General features: G+C 40.8%; 1 protein-coding gene across 6 annotated transcripts in view; it reads right to left on the reverse strand.

The window, feature by feature from the left end:
- The window catches only part of LOC108936961 (inositol 1,4,5-trisphosphate receptor type 1), a 98,005-nt gene that overhangs the window by 48,100 nt on the left and 27,202 nt on the right, over positions 1-22,703 (reverse strand). For 4 of the 6 annotated variants that reach the window (XM_018756624.2, XM_018756623.2, XM_018756622.2 and 1 more), the window contains 27 exons: positions 21,430-21,584; positions 19,623-19,722; positions 19,344-19,504; positions 19,076-19,217; positions 18,545-18,703; positions 18,039-18,211; positions 17,756-17,875; positions 17,360-17,554; positions 16,925-17,176; positions 15,896-16,037; positions 15,652-15,805; positions 15,215-15,405; positions 14,735-14,867; positions 14,393-14,447; positions 13,953-14,118; positions 13,533-13,706; positions 13,292-13,372; positions 12,878-13,015; positions 12,581-12,706; positions 12,238-12,438; positions 11,321-11,572; positions 8,267-8,392; positions 7,920-8,048; positions 4,717-4,837; positions 3,946-4,130; positions 2,615-2,763; positions 1,341-1,452 (listed from right to left, as the gene is read on the reverse strand). In XM_018756624.2, the coding sequence (XP_018612140.1) occupies positions 1,341-1,452; positions 2,615-2,763; positions 3,946-4,130; positions 4,717-4,837; positions 7,920-8,048; positions 8,267-8,392; positions 11,321-11,572; positions 12,238-12,438; positions 12,581-12,706; positions 12,878-13,015; positions 13,292-13,372; positions 13,533-13,706; positions 13,953-14,118; positions 14,393-14,447; positions 14,735-14,867; positions 15,215-15,405; positions 15,652-15,805; positions 15,896-16,037; positions 16,925-17,176; positions 17,360-17,554; positions 17,756-17,875; positions 18,039-18,211; positions 18,545-18,703; positions 19,076-19,217; positions 19,344-19,504; positions 19,623-19,722; positions 21,430-21,584 (4,092 nt within the window). Of the gene's footprint in view, positions 1-665; positions 702-1,340; positions 1,453-2,614; positions 2,764-3,945; positions 4,131-4,716; positions 4,838-7,919; positions 8,049-8,266; positions 8,393-11,320; positions 11,573-12,237; positions 12,439-12,580; positions 12,707-12,877; positions 13,016-13,291; positions 13,373-13,532; positions 13,707-13,952; positions 14,119-14,392; positions 14,448-14,734; positions 14,868-15,214; positions 15,406-15,651; positions 15,806-15,895; positions 16,038-16,924; positions 17,177-17,359; positions 17,555-17,755; positions 17,876-18,038; positions 18,212-18,544; positions 18,704-19,075; positions 19,218-19,343; positions 19,505-19,622; positions 19,723-21,429; positions 21,585-22,703 lie in introns of all 6 variants that reach the window. The other 2 variants (XM_018756627.2, XM_018756625.2) reach the window with 2 other exon arrangements.

Here is a 22,703-nt window from a genome sequence, read left to right on the forward strand (position 1 = left end):
GGGAATCAAAAGCTACATAACTTCTGGCTCAAAACAATGTGCTTTTTTTTAATAAAAACTTTTATACTGTCCTACATTTCTCATTTAATTACAACAAAATTGAGATTTTTTTTTTTTTTTTTTTAAACTTTGAAAGAGTTAAGGTAAAACAGGAACAAATGAGAAATAAATAATCCCTAGCAGACAAAACAAAAGCAACATACTGTCATCTTGCTGGAGAACTGTGAAACTACTGCTCTAGGTCTGTCATAATGGTCCTGTAAAACATTAATAACAAAAACAGTTTGTGCTATTGACTCAAGCATTTTTTTTTTTTTTTTTTTTTTTTACTGCATAAACAACAAGTGCTACAAATGAAGAGAGTCTAAAGTTCAGGACAAATGGAGGAAGTGTACAGGCATGTGCACGAATGTTGGCAAATCTTTCACAGGCAGGTGACTGCAAGCTTTCAGGAACCAGACTGCACCAGCCACTACCACAGTCACATGACAAATAGGAACTGGCAGGTCTACTTACTGACCTCGATTTGTACCAGGAAGAAGCACAAAACGGATGGATGACAAGTCAGCACAAGTTCAAAGGGGCAACAAAGTCTAAGAACAAAATCACACGTAGAGAACTACAGAATGAATTCAAAAGGTGTAAAGAAGGAAGAAATGGTCAACCTCTAATACATCCATCTCATCATCAAAGGCAATCAGCTGGAAGAGAAGAGTACAGAGCAAGTGTTAGTCCGTCAAAGAATGCAATTATTCAGTCTATGAAGAGGTTAGGTGAAAATTACTTCATTATAATGTTAAAAATCTACATATGAAAAAACTGAGTTAACAGAGATAAGAATGGAGAAAGCTGAGAAAACGGAGAAATCCAGTACAGATTTATGGAGTATTTATATGGCGCATGAAGATGGCAGCAGTCTGTTACTTGCAACCTGTGCTTAACATGCATAGACAAATCAAGACGTGTGTGTGTGTTACTATGCAATCTGCAGTGTAAAAGTAAGTACCAGTAAGATATTGGTGAGCTGTGAGAACAGGAAATTACCCTACACTGCCAATAACACACTGACTGTCCCAACTGTACAAGTTTTATTTGGGAAAAATCACTCCTATGGTAGCACAAAAATACCCACAATACTACTTTCACTACTGGGAGATAGCCTTTGCATTGATATTAGGTTTGCCAAAATTACATTTCAGACATCTTGACCGATTAAAACCCACTCTTGAAGCACGACTGGTTTGTTTGTGTAAAGCATCATTCAAAAATTTTTGCAGAAGCTGTTGAAAACCAGGATGTAGATCCTTGATGTAAGGGACAGTCATTAACTCCTGCAGTACCTTCTCTCCATAACCTCTGTCTTTGGTCATCATCTCACGCAATGTCTGCAGCACCTTGATGCACAGACGTTCCTCATTCTCCTCCAAAAGCTGCTTAGTATGTTTGATCAGCCTACATGGGGAAGACAAAAGTCAAAAGATACGAACACAGGAACTAAGATCAGAGCACTAAAAGAAAATGCATGACAACATACAAAAATAAGTATACTAAAAAATTTATATATATATAGCTGTACCAAATCAAACAATGATGTACATTTTATCACAACTCAGTTGATGCTTTCCAAACATCCACAAAGCTCAGTGTTTGCACCATCACATGGCCATGTCACTATGGAAATAAGGCATCCACCAGTTTGAAAGTAGTACCCCAAAAATACACCTCTTCTAAGGTCAACAAAATCATTAAGTCAATCATGTGTTTTATTTCACCCCTACATCAAGACAATTCTTCTCACAGGCAAAGTACAAAATAAATTTGTTACTTAAGCTTTATACTAAACTATGATAGAATTTAGTTTTCATGTGAAGCAATGAATTCCTTACTGAGAGCTGCACCTCTATCCTAAGCAAGTCCATTGCACTGGAAAAGACAAACGCTTTGTGTTCACAATTATAAAAAGGAAGCAGGCTGTGCCTTGAATGACTTTAGTGGGAATGCCAGGCATCACATTTACCCATCCAGCAATCTTTGCTACACTTGAATCATCACTCTCTAAAACAAGCATCCATTCATCCTAATTGTAATCCTTTTAAAGGCAGAGGTGTGTCTAAACACAGTAGCCGGCGTTCAGGGTGGAGCTATAGTATATCACCGGGGAACATCTGTAGATACACATGCATGTTACGTTTACATGACAGGAGTGCTACAGAAGAGGAAGGTGTGTGGAATATGTGCCAGGTTCACAGCAAATGGCTTGTTATTAGCTATATATCACATAGTTGTTAAATGTCCAGGTGGCAGGAGTTTTTTTTTTTTTTTTTAAAAATACCACTGAAGTACAAAGAAAAATAAGTAATTGTAAAAAAAAAAAAAAGATTCCATTTTATTGGTTTGTCCTAGTAAAAGAAAAAGATGTCTTTTCCTTTGTTATATTCATGAGCAGATATTGCAATTGGATCCGTTTTCTGAGGAGCAACACCTTCACAAGCAATTCAAACTTAACACTGTCTGTACATGAACCCAACACTGCAGTGACGTGCACCAAGTACACCTTCATCAACCCTGAAGTGTAACCCATCAGCAATGACACATGGTGGTGCACTTATCTTACTTGCAAATGAAGCCGCCGCTCTCACACTTCTTGCGGGAGTCTGTATTTTCTGGGAATAACAGCTCCGGCCGGTGCAACACATCTACTAGCACAGACAGCTCAGCCTGGACCAGTGGGCGAAGCCGGTCCTCCAAGGCTGACACAATGTCCTACAGGAAAATTCATGTAGTGTGTCATCCATCAACGTTTACTTGCAACATGTGAGTGCGCTGCAGCCATGTATGTCAGAGGCTTATAGCTCAGCCAGAATCATCCACACATATGAAAATGCATGAATGCTGAATAAATATACAATGCACTTGGCTAATCAACCAGCGTCTATCATTGGATATTACCCCAAAACATGGTCCATTTCTCACTGAAATTAACCCATTATTCTATTGCTGCAGTTTCTTACAGGTTTTGCTTGGGCAATAACAGTAAAAGGGCAGAGAGATGACCTTAACAGCCCTCTCCTCATTCACTTACGACCCTGGCTAATGTGCTGAACAGTGCAGATTTAATGGGCTTAAATGGAGTTTGCCAGTCAATACTTCACTATGCCAGATACATTTCCTACTGCAGTAACCACTGCAGTGCCCTCATGGCACCCATTACCATGTGACGCACAGATGCATATTGGCTTGTCACCGCCTTGGCTGTTATCGGTTTCTATGATTCCCAGTTCTGTGGAAATTAGTCATAGTTGTGTTATTATCTGTAAACCGGATATGACTGGATTTGGCCTCCTTCCAAAGAAGAAAGCAATTTATTTCCATGCCTAACCTAGATTTACTGTCTGCTTCAGGGGGGCTTTTGAAACTTCTCAAAGGCAATAATGATTTTTTTTTTTTTTTTTTGTGGGGGGGGGACAGGTAAAGGGTTGCAATTTAAAGAAATACTGTAACACCAAGATTTTTCAATTTTTTGTAACACAAATCCTATATTATATACCTGAACACTATTCCACAACACTTAATATAACAAATTTACTTGAAAGCACTGCTTTACAGCATCATTACTCAAACCTTAATATTTCTATATTTTTCCTGGAAAAAAAAAACATTTCCTTTCAGCTTAATAAAATGACAGGTAAGCCCAAAGGTATGGTACAGTTAACTATTAGAGGCCTAACTAGCAGCTCTTGTTGGAGCACTTACCACTCCTTACCTTTTCATAAGTCATTTGAACAGATTCCTGGAACTCAGAACAACTACCACTTGCCCAAGTTCATTTCATATTCCGTTGGTCTAGCTGATTGCAGTCAGTCTATATACACTACTGCCACCCAACGTCAAAGAGTTCACTGGCAGAAAATCGGCAACAAACCGCCTACGGCGTAAACATCTCACCTGCAGCCTCTCAATGATGTTCCTGTAGTCACGTGAGGTAGTCAGAACAGAGTCACGTCTGGCAGCATTGCGAGCAGATAGGCGCCAGCTCATGGCCGTCTTCTGCACAATGTTATTGGACTTGACAAAGAGGTTATTCACCTGACTATCCAGGTCCACGGGTATGGCAATTGCTCGACTTTTGGCTGGAAAGAGCATGTGTGTAGTCAGCAGATCAAGAAGTGAAGCATCCTATCCTTTTGAGACCTTGCAGAATGTGATGTAGCAGTAAAAAGAACAAACCTAGAGGTATATGGATTAAGGCGAGACACTTCATTTGCGGTAGAGCTATAAACACTAAAATAAAATAACCATTATTTTAACCATTATTATTCATTCTGAAGTACTTATTGCATTTAAAACCTTTTGTCTTCACAAGTCCAGTCACTTAAAAATATGGCATAATGTCTTCTCTTCAGTTTACAACTAGAATTTAAGATAGACTAATAAACCACTTTAGATAAAAACATGCTTACATAGGTCAATGTCTAAAATGTTTGACACATATGTATAAATGCATCTGTCTTGTCACTGTCATTCTGTCTATGCTGTGGAAGTTCCTGTCACCAAGACAAATTCCTTGTATGTGCGAACATACCTGGCAATAAAGCTCGTTCTGATTCTGATTGAAAAAAATCTGTATTATATACTATATTGAGAAGAGAAGCATGCTGAAGCTGCCGGCTCAAACCCAGCAGGGAGAAGTTTAACAGTGTAATAGCAGGTTCTTACCTACATCTGAAAGGACCTTAATACAGCTCTCAACTGAACCTTTCTGGGCAGGAACCAACCAGTTACAGTGGTACACTCGAAAGACCCCCTGCAGGAGCTGGACAAATACAGGCTGTCGAGTCTAGAAGAGAGAACAGGGGATACGAAAGTAGACGGGGGAGAAAAATAAGGGCAAGAGTGCAGGGGAAAAGGGCAAATGAGGGCAGTGCAGAAAGGATGCAAAGATGAGCAGAGAAAAAGAGTAAAGAAAGACAACAGGATTCAAAGTTGAAAGTGGGGAAGAGTATAATAATATAAAGGGTATTGAGAGAGACGGTACAAAGGAGGAAATGGGGAAAATGGTAGCAAAAGCACCAAGAGGAAAAAATGGTTAAAACATTCAGAGAAAAGACAAAAAATGGAAAAAGGAGGCAGGGTTAACAAGAATGTATAGAGATGAAAAAAGAGGAATTTAGGGATAATCTATAGGAGATAAACAATGAAGTGAGAATAGAAACAGAGGAGACTACATATCAGGTGCTTCTCCCACTATGTTTTCAGAGTTAAGGCCATATAGAAAAATGGCTGTATCATCATCAGGGCTTAAAGGCTTTAATGCATAATTTTAATGTATCCAATACATGATGAAAATGAGATGTTTGCTAGGTTTATCTCCTTACAATGACGTGCTGCCACCACCACCATCATACTCAAAGGTCACCAATGTGTGAAACACTTCTTTTAAAACAGTCATGTTAAAATAACTTCCAGCTTCACGTAAAGCTAAAACTACATCCTGTTCTGAAGAATGCTGGTTAAGAGAAACCCAAAACAGCATTTTCAAACAGGAAGTGGGCTAGTAGTGGACTTGTACCAGAAACCCTGTGAAAGGGGTCAGGTGAGTGGACAACTCTTGTGTCCCACCTACTGCTGAGATGCAGCAACCCAATGTGAATCTGATACAATCATGCAGGTCAGCAGAGGGAATGCAAATGGAATTGTAGCAAAACCCCAAAGTGGAATGTGAACAGAAATATGATTCCACTATGAATCAAATGGATTGAATCACAGCAATCATTGAAAATGTGTGATGAACACATCGCCGTCAGAGGCCTGAGTTAATGTGACATCTATCAGTCAGTTACTCTGCCAAACAAAATTTCACAAGCTCCCCCACTCAGGCACACATGAAGGGGAAGGTTCTTTGCACCTACAATACCCAGAGATTGTAAATCAGTGCAACCCCTGTATTAAGATTTAAATACCTTAATTTTTTTCTCAAAAATGTATGCCTGAAGTGAAAGAAAGCAGTACAACTCATCCATGAATGTAGTTTTGCAATTAATTTTTATTTCAACCTTGTTTACTCCTGACACTGCTAAATACAGACATCTCTTGATTTATGAACTCTATACTAAATTTCAGTATAATGGTGCTAAAATCACACAAACACTTGTCCCATACAGGGTCACGGGGAACCAGAGCCCAACCTGGCAACTCGGCGTAAGACTGGAGAGAGAGGGGACACACCCAGGACGGGATGCTAGTCCGTCGCAAGGCACCCCAAGTGGGACTTGAACCCCAGACCCACTGGAGAGTAGGACCCGGTCCAACCCACTGCGCCACCGCACCCCCTGGTGCTAAAATCGTATTACAAAATTTTACAGTTTTTTTTTTTTTTTTTTTTTTTTTTAAAACTAATACATTTAATTTCTTTTAAGGTTGAAGTGCAATAATGTACTGTAGCTAGCATGTCTGCACCCATATCTCTCTATCTGTAGGTGTGTCAATGTGAGTATGAGACAGAACAGCAATTAGCAGGAAAAGTTAAGCTGATAGGTTTTCTTTTAGTATGTACACACATTTTGGCAGCAGTGTACAGTTTTACAGAGTTGTGCTCAAAGTATCCCTTCCTGGTTTATTGCTTGTCCTGCAGAGAGTTGGTCAATTAAAAAGTAAAATGGGAATTATTCTGGGGCAGTAATTCCAGAGAACAGCTCTGTTTTCCAAAGCGTTCTGGAAGTAGGACAGCAAAGGTAACAGGTATAATACCCTTTGTTACTTTGAGATGTATGTTGCTTTGAAGAAAATCACCTGCTAAATAAAAAATATAAATGCAAATATGTCTTAGATTGTGCTGAAATCATAGGTTGATAAATAGGTTTTACAGTGTTCCAGTGATTTTTGGAGAAAAAAAAAAAGTTTTTCAGCTGGTCAGAGAATGCATTATTATTTCTCCCTTTCAAAAAATGGAAAATAGGCTTTCACCTGCCCCATGTAATCTAGCCCTAAGAGCACTCACAATACACCCACATGCACCAGCTTGTGTCCTTGAACTTAAAAAGGAAAAGAAATTACATCATGTGGTCTGATTAAGTTTTAACTTTAAGACAACCTGTTTTTCTAAATGTTTTCTTACACCTGTTTTAAAAGAAGTAAATAACTGAAAATTCAGTGAACTTTGTTAGTATCTGAATAATGACTGAAAACAAAACGAGGAATAAAAATTGCAACCAAACAAACAATCGTGTAAAACCATTATATTCTGTCTTTCCACTCTTTCCAGGTAAACAGGAAACAAATCTCAAAGTGCCCTTGGCCTACGTCTCACCGCCAACAAAAACAGTAAGGACAGGCTCCGACCAGCCGAAGTTTCCAGGAAGAACGATAGTGACACAAGAAAGCTTTGTCAGAACAGCATCAACAATGAGCCTCACACTTCATGAGTGGGCACTGGTCCAACTAGCATGGGTTCTTGGAAAACAGTTCAGAGGTTACCCAGACCTGAACCATAAAACTCAGAAAACGAGGCTCCGTAAAACGGCCTACAAAATCTGGACCATTCCAAACAGAAGCAATGCAGTGATGGTGGCCAACATTCACACTGAGGGGTCCCCTGTGTTCTTCATGGAGAAGATCCTCCTTAAATGAGTTTATCATCTACCATTATTATTATTCATTTACCATGAGGAAATAACTCATGGTTAATTAGGAAGACGCATGCATTGTTTGCCACTGCTTTCACAATATTGCAAGAAAATTTGATGCAATTTAAGTGATTTCTGCTACAAGAAGTTGCTTGTAACTTCAAAATTTTTCCAAAAAAGATGAAGGCAGAAGAGACACACCCACATTGCCATTTTCTAAATTCTCCCACCACTACCCCAAAGTTCTCGATAAAGAAAGACAGCATTCAGCCCATGACACTGTTTCAGCAGGTTTACCTGCAGGCTTGTGCTCTGGTCAGAGAAGGGGGAACTGAAGAAAGTAGTTACTATGCTCATGACAGTCTCCGTCACGTAGCGCTCCAGGATGGTGTCCGCATGCTTTCTGTCACTCGTGTTGTTGCACACCTGCAGGTTCACCAGGTCAGCTGGTTAATGCTACCATTAACAACAAAATATTAACTACACCAAAAACAACTTCTTTAAAATGTATCTATGGTAAATCAGTCAAATTATTTATAACATTAAACATGGTTCAGAGCTGTCACTTGTGACAATGGAAAATTTCTTTAGCTCCACAGGCAGATAGCATTACCTACTGCAGTAACATTAAAAATTGTTCTTACTCTGCAGATGTCAACCAGGAAATTCTCAAAGAGCTTCCACATGTGGTTACTGGTGTAGATCTCCTTCATCTCAACCTCAGTGTCAACATAGCAGTGGTTTAAGAAGTTAATATAGGCAATCTTCACCTGAAGAAACACAAAAATAAGCACAAAATGTATTCAAAGGCTGGAATCCCCCTACTGACATGCTGAGGTGATGTGCCAAACTTCTAACTCTTGAGCACAGCTGTTAATTTCCTTAGTCTAAACAAATTATCTAAGACTACATCCAAAAGCCCGAACACAGACACACACAAAGACTGAAACTGCTTGTCCCAAGCGGGGTCGCGGTGAGCCGGAGCCTAACCCGGCAATACAGGGCAGAAGGTTGGAGGAGGAGGGGACACACCCAAGACAGGACATCCATCTGTCGCAGGGGACACACCCAAGACAGGACATCCATCTGTCGCAGGGCACCCCAGGCGGGACTTGAAACCCAGACCCACCCGAGAGCAGGCACAGGCCAAACCAGCTGCGATGCCGCGCCCCCTAAAGCCCATATAAGATATGGCAATTTTCTAGATTTACAGCTGCAAATACCATCAAAAAGGAATAGCACGATAGCACTGGTACATCATAGCTCCTGGGCTGTGGTGTCTGGATGTGGATTCAGATGCATTTTGGTCTGTGCTGAATTTGCATGTTCTCTTGGTTATGCTGGAATATTATTAGTACTGAAAGCTACCATCTGTCCATTAGACCCAATCCCCACAAAATTACTGATAGCTGCAAATTCCATGCTTGAAGAACCAATTGTTAATTTTAATACATCGTTAGTGACCGTGTTCTGCAACCTTTTAAAATTGCCATTAGACCCCTACTGAAGAAATAGGATCTGGATTGTAACAACCCAAGTAATTATAGAACCATCTCCAATCTACCGTTTTTATCCAAAATTTTAGAAAAGATTGTAGCTTCCCAAATTGTAAAATATCTTAATCATAATATATTTGAAAAATTTCAGTCTGGTTCCTGCACTGGTTACAGCACTGAAACGGTGCTCACGTGTTGTTAATGATATTCTCATTTCTTCTGATGCTTGTTATGTTACTGAACTTGAGTGCTGCATCTGACACTGTAGACCATATCATCCGACTAAATAAACTTGAAAACCTGGCTGGACTAAGGGGTACTGTCCTGAAGTGGTTCAACTCATATTTAGCTAACCATGACCAATTTGTGCTGAAATCTGATGACTGCACTCCCTCCATCTCAACTACGGTTCGATATGGTGTGCCACAGAGTTCTTTATTCGGTCCATTATTGTTTGCACTATGTTACCAGTGGGTGATATTATTTGACATATGAGTGGAAACAGGCATTATGTTTGCAATGACACACACCTATGTTTCGCTTAAGCCCAGCACATGGTGTCTTTAGCTAACTGTTTAACCAATATAAAACTATTGAGTAAAAATTTCTCTAAATGCAAACAAAACAGAGGAATTTGTTGTGGGTGGTGATGCCAAAACTCTTGACACAATCACACCAATCTTTACCACAAATGGTATAAGCTTCAAGCGTACAGATTGTGTTAAGGATTTGGGTGTCTTGTTGGATGGAAACCTATCATTTGTATCTCATGCAAATGCTTTGACTAAGTTGCGCTTCTTTCAATTGAGAAACAGCTAAATTAAGGCGATTCCTATGTAGGCAGAATGCTGAGAAACTGGTTCATGCTTTTGTTTCAAGCAGGCTGGATTATTGTAATGCTTTACTATCAGGTTGTCCATACCAGGCTGTATCCAGGCAACAGTTGGTACAAAATGCTGCTGTGAGAACCGTCACTAAAACTACGAAGTACGACCATATAACACCGGTACTGAAATTGCAGCATTGGTTCCCAGTTACATTTAGCGTCGATTATAAAATTCTACTTTTGACCTATAAGGCCATAAATGGCATTGCTCCGGATTACCTTTATGAGATTATTGATTCTTATATCCCGAGACGATATCTTCATTCATTGGATCCAGGTTACCTTAAAGTACCTGTGATCAATAAGGCCTCAGTAGGTGGTCACACCTTATAGCTATAGTGCACCTAAACTGTGAAACAGTCTACCAGTTACTGTCAGAAATGCCCTGTTTGTATAAAGCTTCGAATCCAGAATGAAGACTGAGATGCTCACTCAGGCATATCACCGACCGGCACATAAGCACCCCATGCTGACTGAAGATGACCAATTGCCGTGATGGACGAGACATACTTTGCTGAACTAGTAAATCAAGCTACCATACAGCAACAGTGCTATTGTTACCTATAATGTGACTTAGAAGTCTTATTTAATCTAGAATTAAATAAGGTGGCACAGCAAGTAGCACTGCTGTCTCATAGCACCTGGGTGGTATGAGAGAACGTGGGTTCGATCCCCAGTCAGTCTGTGTGGAGTCTGCATGTTTTCCCCGTGTCTGCGTGGGTTTGCTCCGGTTTCCTCCCACAGTCCAAAGACATGCTGTTAAGGTTCCTCATAGCGTGTGAGAGAATGTTCCACTGATATATGGATGAGTGACCCATTGTATGTAGTGTATCTAGCAGTGTAAGTCACCTTGGTGAATAAGATATGTGGGCTCATGAAACTACACAGAGTTCATTGGAAGTTGCTTCGGAGAAAAGCATCTGCTAAATAAATTAAATGTAGAATGCCCAGGAGGAGTGGGCAGCCACTGGCACTTGGACCTCCAGAGTCCCCTCCCCCTTCAACTTTCAGTTGGGAGTTTTTTGTTCCTTTCCTCAGTGGCCATAGGCATACTTATAGCTTTACAAAAGCATTGATAATGTATTACGGTAGTTCTGTAGTTTGTTTCCTTGTCTGATGTATGTTTCTTTGCTCTATGCCTCTGTTCAAGTGCTCTCTGTCACTGCGCAAGAAGAGCGCTCTATAAAAATAAATTGAATTGAAAATCATCTACTAAATGAATAAATGCACTCTCACATTCACAAGTATCAGTTAAAAATTAGAGACAAATCTAACTTAACCAGTACAAAGAATTTACATCTCTGTTGATTTATTACCTCAGGAATGCAGTCTTCGTGTGTGACTACGCGGACAATGTCATCCAGGGGCAGAAGTGAGTTGCACTTGATCTCCGTGTACACATTCTTGCCCTCTGTGCAAACAGCCAACAGCTCTACCAGGTGAATGTGGTACATGAGAGGGCTGTTTTCATCCATGCGGTCACGCTCTGACCGCATCATCTGTACTAGTGTCTGGAAGGAGGCACGGTCATTGTAGAACACCAATACATCCTCCCCAGCGTTCACCAGCTGCAATCCACAAAAAGTACAAGGTTAAGACATTACAGCAACATGTTTAACTCAAAAAACAAGAGTTTAAAAATACTTGTGTATTTAGAATGATCACTTGAGACCAAACAATTTACCTCCACAACGGCAAGTTTCCAGTATTTCATTTTTGCAGGACACAAGACATGTGTGTCAATTAAAGCCTTTAACTGTGCCACAAGTGATTTCTAAATAGCCAAGGGCAATAACAGAACCCTAATACAGCACTGCTTGAGTGAACTGTATACTCGAATGACAAAAGGGCTATAGAGTAGTGCTGAGAGGTGGAAAGGTACGGGTGGCAGGGTAATGTAGGGAATAGTGCTCTTTTCTCATAATCCCTGAATGGTATGAGTGTATGTGGGTTCCACCCCTGCTCAATCTGTGGAGCTGCATGTTCCTCCTGCATTTGCATGGGATTCCTCCAGGTGCTCTGGTCTCCTCCCAAAGCCAAAAGATGAATGAGTCTAAAGTGCCCATAGTGTGCCCATATGTTACATTGCTCTGGTGGAAAGATAACTGAATAACTGTAGTCAAAGTTCATCATTCACGGAGGATAAAAAGGTGTTGTATAAATACTGAAGCGCTACGGTGCCTTGAAGAGCTTCTGCTAAACAAATAAATGTAAGCGCAATGTAGAAGTTCACCTCGGCCATCACAATGTCCTGGCACTTCTTTATGAACTTTCCCTCAGCCTTCACAATTGTCTGCAGGAATTTAAGATACTGAACATTTCGGCCATGGGTCTCGATGCAATGCACAAAGTGCTGCACAACACGCTCATTGATCTCACTGCACAGCTGGAAGTTGTTCATGAAGATGTGTTGCATAGTAATTGCCTCCAAGATCTGTAATATAGGAAATATTGAAGAAATTTCAATAAATTTGGTCTTTTAAACAAAATTTTACCTTGGCAACACATCACACCAAGTGTAATTCCATTTTTATCACGAGTTCACAACAGTATTCCTTCAAAAATACTGTTCTCACCCCTGGATTGAGGAAGAGATTTATATGCTTGTGGAGAAGTGCCTGGTTCTGCTGGTTTCCTGCACAAAAGTTCTGCAGGAACTGGTGAGCCAGTTTCATTATCTCTTGCATGCGGATATCTTCTCCCTGCACACATTAATACAGTCTGTTATTTAACCACCACAGCCACTTAAGTTTGGTGTCAAATTAAAGTCTACTAATTCTCTTAATGCAATGTAACCACTAGAATTTGGATACTGGAGATCTTTGGTGCTATGAACAGATCTCTAACCGACCACTCTCTAGAGCAAAGTGTACCTTTTCATAGGGGATCTGCAACAGTTCCAAGACCACTGTATGTGCGCCCATATTCCTCAGCAGTCTCTGCTGTTGCTTTCGACTTTTGCGGCCCGATGAGCCCTCCTGAACGCACAGTTTGCTCAGTCGCAGTAAAATCTGTAAAAATTTAAGGAGAAAGTGTTGTGAAGTGGGAACACAACTGTTACTCTGGTTCCAAAGCTGGTACAGTAGGTTGCTGAATGGAATAACATACTTCCAAGGCAAGCTAGCTAGTGCAAAAGCTACCAACCCATTTGTCCAGAGATGTTTTAGCTTGGTAGGCAACATTATAAAATGTAAATGTTTGGAAAAACTTGATTATATAATAATGAATTTTAGCAAGGGACAAGTCTCCTGAAAGGTTTTTCTATACAGAGAAAAGTATAAAGATACCTCTTTTACAACTCTGTAGTTATAACTACTTGTGCTTTCTGGTTTCTTGGGTTTCTCTGAGCCACCTGAATTCACAACTCCCTAAAAAAAAAAAAAAAAAGATATAGAATTGCTCTTAAATATTCAAGAAAAATGTAACAAAAAAAGATCAAATACATGTCCCTTCTGGAAGATGCATTGATGATAAATTTACTGCAAATGAGGCCACTGGAGTAAATTAGTTTGTTTTGGTGAGCCCAACCTTTTTGTGGTCTGACTCTGCTAACGAACCATCACCCTGATCCATGGCCTCATCTGGACCTTGCCGCTTGTAAACCCATAGTTCAGACTTCTCCACAATGGAACGCAGCTGATCCAGGTCTGACTTAATCTGTTTGTAGTTGTCTACATCCTGGCTTGTGACCAGAAGCTGGACCTGAAAGAGGTGGTTTGGCAATGATGCTTAAGTGTATCAGTACAGAGAACAAGTCTTCAAAAAACTGGATTTGTGATTTAAAATTTGCATAATCAGTTCCAAGAACAGGCCAAGGTCTTGAATAAGGAAGAAAAGAAAAATGAGAATACATGTTATTGATACAATGAGTTCAGAATCAATGTGAAAATATTATGCACTAGTTTCAAGCATTTACTGCACCACTGCTGAATCTGCCATGATTGATACCTGTTTAAAGGCCTGAAGGACTTCTTGTCTCTGACTGAAGTGTCTGAAGAGCAGATGGAGAGCTCCAGACACCAGGGGTGGGTAATCATGCATAGTCAGATGGAGCAGAACCCTGAGGAATGTCCTTCCACCGTGGTCGTCCAGGTCCAAAGGAGTGTTCTCTTCACTGCCCGCACACAAATAAGTTGAGTCAAACAAACAGAGCCTTGACTTAACACTGTCATGGACAAATCAAAATGCATGGCAAAATAGTAAACTAACGAGCTCTGAAGTTGGTTCATGGATATGAATTACTTTAGTATCATAAACATATTGTGAAATCCTTGTCAATATTCCACATTAACAGGAATTAGGAACAATTTTCAGAAACACACATATCTGAAAAAACCCAACAGAAATGCAAAAAAAAAATTCTATCGTGAATTCAGCTTGAAGTTTACCTGCCACCAAAAATCCCTTCAGCTTGCTCTTCTATATGCTCAAAATCTAGTGCTCCTGGAAAAAGAAAACTTATCACACAAAGGCTTAACAGAAAGTAGTCCAGAACTTTAATCAATATTACTAAAATAACACTAATTCAGATAAAGAACATCATCCATACTGGAAAAAGGAGACCTAAATGCAGTGTAACTCTTCAATCAGTATTAATTACAAAAATAAGGAGGTGGTGAAATTTATTGAATACTGAATATTTGTCAATTAAAATGTGACTACAGGCATAACAGCACTTCCTTCAAAGAAAGATTAAGCAATTTATTGTATTTGGCCTCTGAGCTCCTCACCAGACATATTGCTAGGCATCTCCTGACTCCCACTTGTTGACAAGTCCACCTGAGAGTTGCTCTCATCAAACTCACGCTTGAAGATGCAAAGTAGGCAGGAGATTCGGTAGTCTAGCCGGACATTCAAGATGAACTGCGGAGGATAGGAGAATAAATGGAAAAGCCATACACTGATTTATAAGAAGAATAATGGGTGCTGTCAGAAAGCTACATTGAACTTCCACATGTGCAACAAAAATTGCCAGTGTTAAAAAGAGTTGCCGATTAATGACAAATTAGGCTGACATTTATAACACTGACATCATCAAAACTGCTTAAAAATTCACTTATGGCATTTCTGATCTATTTGGTAGATATACTGTAGATATGCTGGTATTTCTGGGTTACCAAAATGCTTTTCTAACATGAAAAACAGAGGAAAATGGGATAAATTGTCATTTACACAAAATTTCACCATGGCAACTTAAAGAGCTTATTTACCTGAAGGATCTCAATAATCTTCAACTTTGTGTCCATTACCAGGATATCTTCCTTTTCTGGTTCTGACTGTGTCTTGACAGCATCGCCATTAGGGGGGTTGGCAGGCGTTGTGGGTAGAAAACCACCTCCTCTAAGGACCACTTGTGTCATCAATTCCCCCACACCGTGGATAGACCGCATGACGTTACTGCCTGTGAGCATAGGAACAACCACACATTGGGGGTTTCCCAAACCACATTAGTGGTACACAAGTCATCTGAATATATTTATATATTTGATATCAGATAATCCATATCACAATGTTTTACACTACTTGAGTGGTAGTAAAGTCAAACAAAGGTCAAACACTGATTTATAGAGCTGATAGAGTGTCAGAAAGTGCATATTAATCCTTCAGACTGGGAGGCAAAAAAAAAAAAAAAAAAAAAAAAAATTACCTTTGTTCTCATCGCCCTTTTCCAGTTTGTTAATAGGAAAGATGGTGCTGACATGAACACAATCCAAAATGGCCAAAAGGATTTTAGTCAACCGCAGAAGGTCACTGAACGTGTAGAAGCCAAAATAAATCAGGTTCCGGGCCAAATTCACAACCTTTAAATAGGAAAAAGTATTTTGACGTTTTAAGCACAAATGTACACATTTTACTATTATACATCTCTGGTTATTCCCAAATAGACCTACCTCAAAGGTCAGTTTGTTTTTCTCTTTGTCAGAGAAAGGGAAGCTCTGACAGACTACATCCCTCAGATAGTTCTCCACAAACTCCATTGTCTGTGCAAATCGCTCCTTGATCTCATCTTTGGACGTTCCATCATTGTCATAACTGTGTGGATTACAAAAAGGCAAAAAATTTTGAAACGTCAGTACCAAATGTTTACTGCAATGCTCTGTCAACCAATCTTTCAATTACATGAGAACAGACACACAAACTAAAGACCCAGCATGCTACAGTGAACATCATTGGCAAAGTATGGATCCCTCTCTGTAGTTTGTAGTTTGGAAGGATGAGATTACGCAGACTGAAGTACCAGTTCTTTACTACATTACAGAATTTTTAAAATTTCAGGAGAACAGGAATTTTAAGTAACTAGTTTCCTTGACCACACACACTTTCTGAACCACTTGTCCCATATGGGGTCACGGGGAGCCAGAGCCTAACCTGGCAACACAGGGCGTAAGGCCAGAGGGAGAGGGGACACACCCAGGACAGGACGCCAGTCCGTCACAAGGCACCCCAAGCGGGACTCGAACCCCAGACCCACTGGAGAGCAGGACCCGGTCCAACCCACTGCGCCACCACGCCCCCCGTTTCCTCGACCATTAAATGTTTTATGTACTAGCAGGAAACAAAACATATTACCACTACATTAACATGTATTCATTTTGCAGACCCAACGAGATGTAGATTTCTGAAAACAATACAATAATGCATTACAGCAACACCAGAAATCTAAATGTAGACAAAGATTAATCTGGCATCAAGAAAAAATTAATATAAAACCACACATTGAAAATATTTAGTTTTTCACACTGGTAACTATTGCTGGGCAAGAATCTAACAACATGATGTAAAGATGACAATCACCATTACATCATATAACTTACAGCCAAGAGAAATTAACATTATTTCTAACATCCATCATGACAAGCAAGGTAGTGAGTTGAATTCTAAACCCCAAAACATATCTATGGGAGAGGAATGTGACTTACTCGTTAATGGCAATCTTGGATGGAATCTCTGACCACAAACGGGCGTACTTCACTGGTGTGACCTGCTCTTGGGGATCGCGGTCCACATGCATGTGCAGCATCAAGCGAGAGAAGGAAGCACGTAGGTCATAGGGCAAGTCTTCGTCTGACATGCAACGTAGGATCAGGTCCACATCCAGCTGGCCTGAGATCTTGTTGATGGCCAGGTACTGACGGTCCAGGCACATGCGGGCAAACAGGTTCAGCTGGTACCTGAACATTAACACAACACTTAATGCACTAGAATACTGACAAAAACTAAAGTTCATTGTACCCCATTTCTAGTAGAAGCACACAGTGAACGATGCTGAAGCAACGATGCGTATGTAGTAAAACACATTGACATGCCATTTTTTTATATATTAAAAAATAGTCCTCAAACATTGTAGTTCTCACCTATAGTAGCGAACTACCTCCTGGTCTTCTTTCTGGCCCTCTTTGGCATCCTGAGCCAATTCTCGAATACTCTTACTGCGGACCTCCTTGCTGCCATCCTTCCAGAAGAGCCAAACCTCCTCCTCATCTTCCTCTGACTCCACTGTGTTCTCACCAATTGACATGCCTTCAATTTCAAACCGAGAAAGCACCAACCTAAAGAAACGTATGACATGGAGAAGCAGAATTTCACCAAACAGATTTGGTCTGTTTGTGCCACTATTATAAACAAATATAGCTTGACTTCTGACTTAAGTTTAAGAGGGGCAGTTTATTCTTAAGCCACTTCAAGCTAATTTTTGACAACTGCAGCACCCTGTTGTACCCAGAACCCTTAGAGTTTTGGTAGAGGCTCACTTTGTCTCAATGAGAATGTCTGCATTCGCAGGGTCCAGAACTGCATTGCAGATGAGCTCTTGAGTCACAGGGATGGACTTGTTCATTGACACGCACAAATCAGACAGGTAGTCAAGGAACCTAAGAACACAGAGAGGCAAAAATCCCTGTATAGCAACATGGATAAATTGAGAAGATCAGAGATGACATTGGATCCCACAATAGAAACAAATATTTTAACTGCATTAGAGAGCTTCATATTTCTTTACTACAAACCGAAGATGCAATAAGCACACTGACATACCGGGGCTCCCGGTTCTTTCTCACAAGACTGACAAAGGTGTCAATCTCTGCTGCTGTGATATGCTTCTCCAGGAGTTTGCGATTATTGTGCAGCAAAGCTGTTATTGTGTCCTCTGCCAGCACATCATACCCAATCTGTTTCTGCATGAAGCGAAACTGCTTTGCTATGTACTCCTGTAGAAGAAAAACCATCACCACCCAGCATCAAGATCCAAATCACTGATTAACATTTTCCTATCACAACTGTATTACTTAAAATGAATAATCTTGTAAGTTCGTCTTCAGTCTGATTTAGATAAGGACAGCACAAAGCTTTTATATGGCATATTTGCCAAAAATGAGACAAAATAAGCCCTTGAAAAACACATGCCTATAGCTTTATGGGAGCTAGCCTGAGCCTACATCATCATCAGTCCTCAAGGTCTCAGAGGTCAAAGTGAGCAGTAACACAGTTACACTCACAAACTAAAAACACAATCCCAAAATTCAGGATGTGCAAATAACTACCTGGTTTTTTCGGTAATCCTGCTGGGAGTGGCGCAGGACCCGATAGCAGAGCCGACAGATATGCCTGAAAGGGGCATGGCGTTGGTCAGCCAGCTCCTCCAATCGTAGCATAGGGCCATCGCCACTATCTGTGAAGGGTGCCTGCAGCAGCTTGAAGATCTGGAATAAGTGACAAGAGTACATCACTAGCATCTAATAATTAGATCTACACTGACTGCAAGGAGAAAGCTACCTAATTTCTGCTGCATTGGACTCAATTCACACACCACCAAGCTAGTATATTGCCAAATCCAGAGTACATATTTGTGCATACTTTCAAGGCGTATACAAGTACATAAGAGTATATTTATCTCTATTTTTCGGTTAAGTGACAGATCAATAACATACTACCTGTTACACAATTTTCTGCTAACATGTTTAAGCTACAAACCTATGAGCTGTAGTTCTTTACATCAGCCAGGCCCCAGCTTCTGAACCTCAGCATCCATCATATTTTGACCCAAGCCTCAGGAGCCATCACAGCTAGCCTACCTGCTTAAGAATATTCTGCTCCCTCATTAACTTTTGCCTCTCTCGGTTGGGCTTGTTGACCATGATCTCCAACACATCTTGGCCATTGTTGGGAATGTCCACAACGAAGAACACCAGGTCCTCTAGTAGCTTGGTTACAAACCTGCCGTGCATGGAAAAAGGGATGAAAACACTGGTGATTTTTTAAGCACCATTTATACTATCATATTGTTCAGACACAAGGACTGGCTGTAAACTGAGAACAGCGACATGTGTACTGGGCACCCACCTCCTCTCGTTCTGTGTAATGGTGCCCTTTTCCAGCTTGCCTGCAATAGATGCCAGAACTTTGCTGGCATCATTAGCAAAGTCCAAGTCTCGCACTTCAGCTGGGGAAACTGGCACAATAGCAAATGCCTCTTTGTCCTCCTTAAGGGGAGACGTACCGATCTGGGGCAATGACATGACACTTTGCTTCACAGTTTTGATCAACACACAGAAATCTGACTAAGCTGTAAGCAAATAATGATCAGCAGAAAGCCACAGTGGAGCTACTAGTCTCACTCACACGTAACATCACAGGCTTCTCCTCCTCCTTGTCAATGGGGTTGTTTGTGCTGTGGACCCATGTGTTGGTACACAAGTGTCTGAGTCTCACATAGGAGTTCCTGTAAAGACAAAGAACACATGTGAAACTAGCAACATCCCAAATAATGAAGGAAAGTTCACATCCCAAATAAAACCACTCATATCACTGCTTCCAAATTCTGTTGTTTTAAACCTTATAATTACAGCACAAAAACTTGGTGCTCATGTGGATGTCTTTGAGCATGTTATGCTTGAGTAATATTTGATGGAAATAAAACTGGTGTGTTATTTTTAAAAAGACTGGAAACATGTAGATTAAACTACTGTAACAGTTAAAAGCAACACACTAGTGACTAACAGTGGACTAAAATGGATTAGCTTTGTTTTGAGGTTGGCACAGTGGATAGCCTCAGTGCATGGGCTGTAGGTTCAGAGGTGACTCAAATCAGATGAGTGTTTGGACTCTGCATGCATGGATTCCCTTTGGGTGTTCTAATTTTGTGTGTTAACCTGGACAAATTAATGAACTTCTCTTAACACCAAACGGCATAGACTAACTGAGGTTATCGTCAGGGACCTGGGATGTAGTAATTTACTGCAGAGCAAACTGCGTATTTACAGCACACTTAAGTGCACACTGAAAAAGTCAATAAGTCACAGCCCGCTTGACACACATCACTGAACTTAGCTCATTTCAGGTGAATTTTTAAAGAAGTTTTGTGGTGGGAAAAGCATAACACGTACAAAGCAAAATTAAGTTACGGGACCAAAAAAAAAATTAAAGAAAAACCTGTGTAATACATTTTCCTCATGCATGCAAACTGTCACATGCATGCACACAAGGATGTACACACAAGTATGCGCGGACATGCTCAGAAACCACCGAGTATGCGTCATCATTAAGATGAGCCGTTTGCGCCTCGAACCTGGCACACATTCATTTACTTAATACGCCATTTCACCATAATATTCTGAATTGTGCCCAGGCTCATGTGAGTCAGTCAGGAGCGTGTTCACCTATACAGGTAAACAGGAGTCAGGATTGAGGTTTGGGCTTCAGCTGCAACAGCCAGCCTGGGGTATAACTTGCATCTGTTTCATAACCCTCACATCCAATATGTGAAATGCAGATGATATCCCTGAGTTTCTAGTGAGTCAATGCACACCTTGCTACCAAACTTGTGTAGAAAAGAACAGTTTTGTCAAAAGGAAGAGCCATATGGAACAGAGTTGAATGAAATCAATACATATTTGTGCAGTAAACCATTGAAATTCGCTTTCCAGTCTTGTAAGTGAGCGCTCCGGAGCTCGTGCACACACCACAGACATTCTCTGTGGCTTTCAAGTGGCTTTTCTCAGTCAGCTTTTTCCTTCATTGGTCACAAGCAACAAGCAGTTATTTTCAGTACTGCTAGAACCTGGGGAATTCCATGCTTTGCACCATGATTGTCAATGTCTAAAAACGGTTGCAGAGAACTGCCTGGCATGGCAACGGTCTGTTTGAGGTTCTGCATACTATTTGGAAAAAAACAAAGTCAGACAATCAGGCTAACATGTATACTTTGGCTTCCTTTTTTGGGTGTCAAATTTTTGCCATTCTCAAATCTACTGTGGGTTTCAGTGAACTGGGGGACTTTCCAGAAGTTTCCACTGTTTGCTTGACAGTTGGCTACTGAGGACACCACTTTGTGTCATTTGGGAGCAAAAGGGAGTTCAGCATCTGAAGTGAAGCCAGCAAACTAGTTGTTCCCATTCACATTTTCAGGAGGAGCTCAAGTATGTCTTACCGGGGCACAAGAGAGTCGCCACCTCTCAGAGTAGTGGGGTCCAGCTCAAATATGGAGGAGATGTCATTGCCGTCAGGAACAGCGACCAGGGTGTACATAACCTTATCCTGGGTCATGCGCAGCCGTGCTCGGAGCGCTTCCTGCTCCGAGTCCAACTGTGTGTGAGATGGGAAGAATTAGAGCTGTGCTGAGCAAGGGATCAGTGTGAAACAATGCAATGACAAACACCATAACAGATCAGCACCAACTTCGTGAACGGAATAATGCTCCGTATGTCATAATAGCCAAGTCTCAAATTAAGCAGAAAAACAGACAACTGTCTTTACTTTTAGACCAAATGAAATAAATTTTGATCAGTTCTGGTACTGGTTAGCTGGGAAAACAGAATTCAAAATAGTATCAAGATTTGCAGTGATAACACAATCATAAGCAAATAAAATAGCCAGTCCAATAATTCTTCATAGATTATTTCAAAAAGCACTGAACATAGAATGACCACAACCACACTGTTTCACAATATAAAAGTTATTCTGTACAGTAGCTCAGAAAATACATGTGTTACACAAGTGACAGCATCACACAAGAAGCACAGAAATGTTTGTGTGAGCAAGGTGACCTTGAACCTTCTCTTACTACTGTAGGTCACTCATACTGCTGCCTCGCTCACTGTCTCTTCACTCAATTTTGGCAGTACTGTGGAAAGCATGGTTGTCTCATAGCACCTGAGCTGTAGGTTTGAACATGAGTTTGAATCCCGATCAGTATTTTTTATGTTCTCCCAGTGTTCTTCACAACAAGTTTCTTCCTGTGCTCTGCCTTCCAGCCAGGTGAACTGATGACTCCAAATCACCTGCACTGCATGGCTGTCAGTGTATAGATTACCTGACTCTCCAGAGCAGTGGACAGACATTTGTAACTTGCTTTGTGTATATTACACTGTAAGCTGTCTTGGAGAAAAGTGTTACCCTCACTCACTCCCCTTTGGTAACCACTTGTCCTGATCAGGGTCACAGCAGACACAAGGCTGGGGGGTACACCCTGGACAAAATGCTGGTCCATCACAAGGTACCCACATACACTCACCCATGGACACACTATAGGCAAGTTAGTGTCACCAATTCACCTGAACTGCATGTCTTTGAAAAGGAAAGCAGGACACCCAGAGGAAACCCACGTAGAGACGAGGGGAACACGCAAACATACTGATGTGGATACAAATCTACACCCACACAGCTCAGGTGTTGAGGTGGCAATCCTAATTGCTGCGGCATTCT

Source organism: Scleropages formosus, chromosome 2, assembly GCF_900964775.1.
Source record: "Scleropages formosus chromosome 2, fSclFor1.1, whole genome shotgun sequence".
NCBI classification, from domain to species: domain Eukaryota; kingdom Metazoa; phylum Chordata; class Actinopteri; order Osteoglossiformes; family Osteoglossidae; genus Scleropages; species Scleropages formosus.